At 41.5% G+C, this 3487-nt stretch overlaps 1 protein-coding gene across 1 annotated transcript; it reads right to left on the minus strand.

Moving 5' to 3' along the window:
- Nucleotides 1-844: 844 nt before the first annotated feature.
- LOC113070407 (dickkopf-related protein 1-like) lies at nucleotides 845-2985 on the minus strand. The gene is made up of 4 exons (XM_026243693.1): nucleotides 2737-2985; nucleotides 2444-2585; nucleotides 2204-2362; nucleotides 845-1574 (listed from the first exon to the last, which is right to left on the minus strand). Exons 1-4 carry the CDS (start codon nucleotides 2950-2952, stop codon nucleotides 1324-1326), a joined length of 768 nt encoding a protein of 255 aa, XP_026099478.1. The 5' UTR covers nucleotides 2953-2985; the 3' UTR covers nucleotides 845-1323.
- Nucleotides 2986-3487: the final 502 nt, after the last annotated feature.

Here is a 3487-nt window from a genome sequence, read left to right on the forward strand (position 1 = left end):
AGCTTGTTTATTTGCCATGATAACTTCCGCTAGTGGCTCACAAAGCAGGCAACTGCTTGAGGAATGTGGTATGTAGATTTTTATGTTAAGAGTAATGACTTCAGTTTGTTTTTTCTTTTTTTTTTTCGGTTTGTTTGCATATGCCATTCACCTGACTTCATGTTCACATGCTTCAAGCATTATATATATATTAATATGTATAATAATAATAATAATTATTTTTATTATATATATTTTTTCCTCTGGCTACAACAAAGATGTGTTGTCATGCAGCACATCTTAATTCTAGAAAAAAATATTTACAATTTATGAATTTGCAGTGGAAATCTATGCAGGAAATGTGCATTGGTAACCCCAGTACTTTTATTTTAAGTGCACTTGTTTGTTTTCACATTTCACATGCATTGAAATCTATGAAGTTACAATGGAAGCCTATATGTACAAAGTGTACATTGGTTTACCAAAGACTTCCATTGAAAGTGTACTTCTACTTTTCTTCTATTTCTACTGTTTTTTTTTTTTGTTTTTTTGTTTTTTACAAACTGTTGACATTTTTTCGGTGGTAATCGACAATCGCACAAAATAGACAGCTTTTACATTGAATTTGGACAATTCTTGAAATTAATGTTTACATTTATTAATTTAGGGAAAGGTATTTTTTATTTTATTTTTTATCCAAAAGGACTTTGCTACACAGAATGTATTGCATTTTTTTGTCACGTTAAAGTGATGCTGGAAGCGTAACCCACTGAATAAAGCAAAACCTCCCTGAGTGGATTCCTTAGATTGCAATTGTGGCAGTACAAATCATAAAAAGTCCATCAATTGTTATAATCATGTCATTTATATGTTTTCATCACACATACATCTTTACAATTTGCTTGAAATAAAAATAGAATACTGATAACCATCTCAATATGGCTTATCATGACATTTGACATTGACATTTACAATATTGATGAAATGCTACTTTTACAGGATCCGTATGCTCAGTGTTAAGTGCAATTTCTGACTACGTATGTACAATACAGTAATTTACTGCAAGAAGAATAAGAAGTTCCTTATAAAGGGAAACAAAAGCAATCTGCCTTTTGTGATGACCCAGGGAAAAAAGTCTTAAATAGCAGAGTGTACAACGAGAAACATCCCTACGGTGCAGTTTCTCTGCATCCGTCCAGGAAATATGATCAGTCCTTATTTTGGCGCATCCTTCCGTGGAATCAGTTTTCCTTTGCTGCCGCTGCACGTGTGTTTGCATGCATGCATGTGGTGTGTGTGTGTGTGTGTGTGTGTGTGTGTAGAGCAGAGAGCGGTTCTGTGGGGTCAGCGCAGCTGGCAGGTGTGGAGGTTTCGGCTTTCTGCTCCGGGTTTCTCTCTCTGGCCTCGGCAGGTCAGGCCAGAGCCGCAGTCGCAGCGCTGGAAGATCTCCAGACTGTGAGCTCCTTTCCGCCGGTGGCGCGTGCACACCTGCCCCTCCATCAGCACTGGCTTGCAGATCCGGGACCAGAAGTGTCTGGCACAACAGAGCCCTTCCAAGCAGTCTGAAGATCTGAGACATGTCTCGCCCTCGCCACCTGACAGATTATAAATCACATTAGGGTTCAAGTCTCCTCTTTGTGTGATATCAAGCATGTTAGAAGAAATGGAAGTTTTGAAATCAGACTTGTGAATGTAAGAAGAGATGAGACAACAACAGAAATAAAGAAACTAGATAAGACAAGTTGAAACGTGTAACAAAGCAGGTTGGGTATGTTATTTAAATTTAAAAAACGATGGATGAGAGGAGAAAACAGAAGACTAAAAATGGATAAGATGATATGTAGAACAGTCCAGACCAGATGAACAGTCTGAGAAGGAATGGAAAGACAAAAGAATGATGGATGAGTTCAGACAAGAAGTCGATTATAAGGCAGATCAATATGGAGAAGAGAAAAGATGAGAGACAAAATATTGGCGAGTAGATGAGAAAGAAAAGACATAAAGACAAGAGTTGAAAGGTGAACCTAATAGAGAAGAGAAGAGGCGAAATGAGAAAAGAATGGAATAAATGAGAAATAAAGGAGAAAAGACTAGAAGAATGAAGACGAGGAGAAAAGACGAGATGAGCAATCAAAACGAGGTGGAATGAGTAGAATAGACAAGATAAAAAGCAGAAGAGAGGAAAAGAAAATGAAAGGGAAAAAAGAAGAGACAGATTTGACACCTTTGAGTGGCTGCTGTGGTTTTGGTAGGCTGGTGGTTCTTTTAGGATGTGTGAAGTTCTGCCCACGTGTTACTGGAATATTGGGCGCATCTGTGTTGCCAACCGGTAGAGCGGCATCTACCGCGCCGGTGGCGTCTGTGTCAGCAGGTTGACACACACCTGAGAGAGAGACACGAATGGGAAAATCAATCTTCAAACAAACTATAATGAATAAAACACAAAATGATCTCTGGTATGTACCATTGATGCATCGATTTCCAGCGCAGCACATCCCGTCACGAGCGCAGCGCTTCCTCCTCCTGCGGCACGAGAGACAAACTCCGCGAGAGCCGTTACAAAACTCACCGAGTCTGCACTCATCGTCGGCGGCGCAGTGCGGCGACTGTGGAAGAGGAAATCAGCACAATAAACTTTATTTGAAAGGCTCCTTTAAAAGCACATGCATGTCATAAAACCCCAAAGCAATTTAAAAATCATCTCAAACTGAATCCTTTTAAATCCTCTGTGCGTTTCAGCATCCCGTGATCACGTACCGGAGCGTGGCTGTCCGCGGTGCCGGTAACGCGCGGGCTCGCGCTCACCGCGTCACTCGGACTGGATGCTGCGGGCAGATGCCTGATGGAGTTCTGTAACACAGGTCCAACTTGAGCATCCGCAGTGATTCCGCCCCAAACCGCGAGATAAACAGTCACAACGGTGAGTAGTGAGAGCATGTTCCTCATGTTCTTCTCTGTCAGAATGTCACGCATAATGTCCAAACTCCACAGCTCTTCATGCGTCTCCAAGAGTTTTATACACGCGGGACTGTTTGTATATTCCCGCCCCTTTTAAATGACTGTACGAGGGCATCAAACACGCTCTCCACCGCCCCTCTCATCGCCTGCGCAGACCTGCTGGATGAACTCATGTCTGCGCAGGCGATGGAAATAGTTCTGTTAAGGCGCGCAGCATCCCAGGCTCATTAATATTAATCAAGCTGTGTACCGTTCAGTTGCGCAACCTAATGAATATTCAGAAGCCACGCCCTTGCCTCATAATATGTCTTTCGCAATACCTGTGCGTAATTACCATCGCGCCCCCTCAGAAACAGACTGACAACTGTAAGCGCTTAAAGTGGAATTTAAAGGATATCATTATACACGGCAGTACCTGTCAGCAGACCTCTGTTAACTAGCTCTAGAGCTTAAACCTGATCATTTTTCTGTCAGCACATAAAAATAATATGCACGTTAATGTTACACACGTTTATCTAACTTACTGCAGTAAAAACAGACCTTCCTCTTC

Source organism: Carassius auratus, unplaced genomic scaffold (genome assembly GCF_003368295.1).
Source record: "Carassius auratus strain Wakin unplaced genomic scaffold, ASM336829v1 scaf_tig00003867, whole genome shotgun sequence".
Lineage (NCBI taxonomy): Eukaryota > Metazoa > Chordata > Actinopteri > Cypriniformes > Cyprinidae > Carassius > Carassius auratus.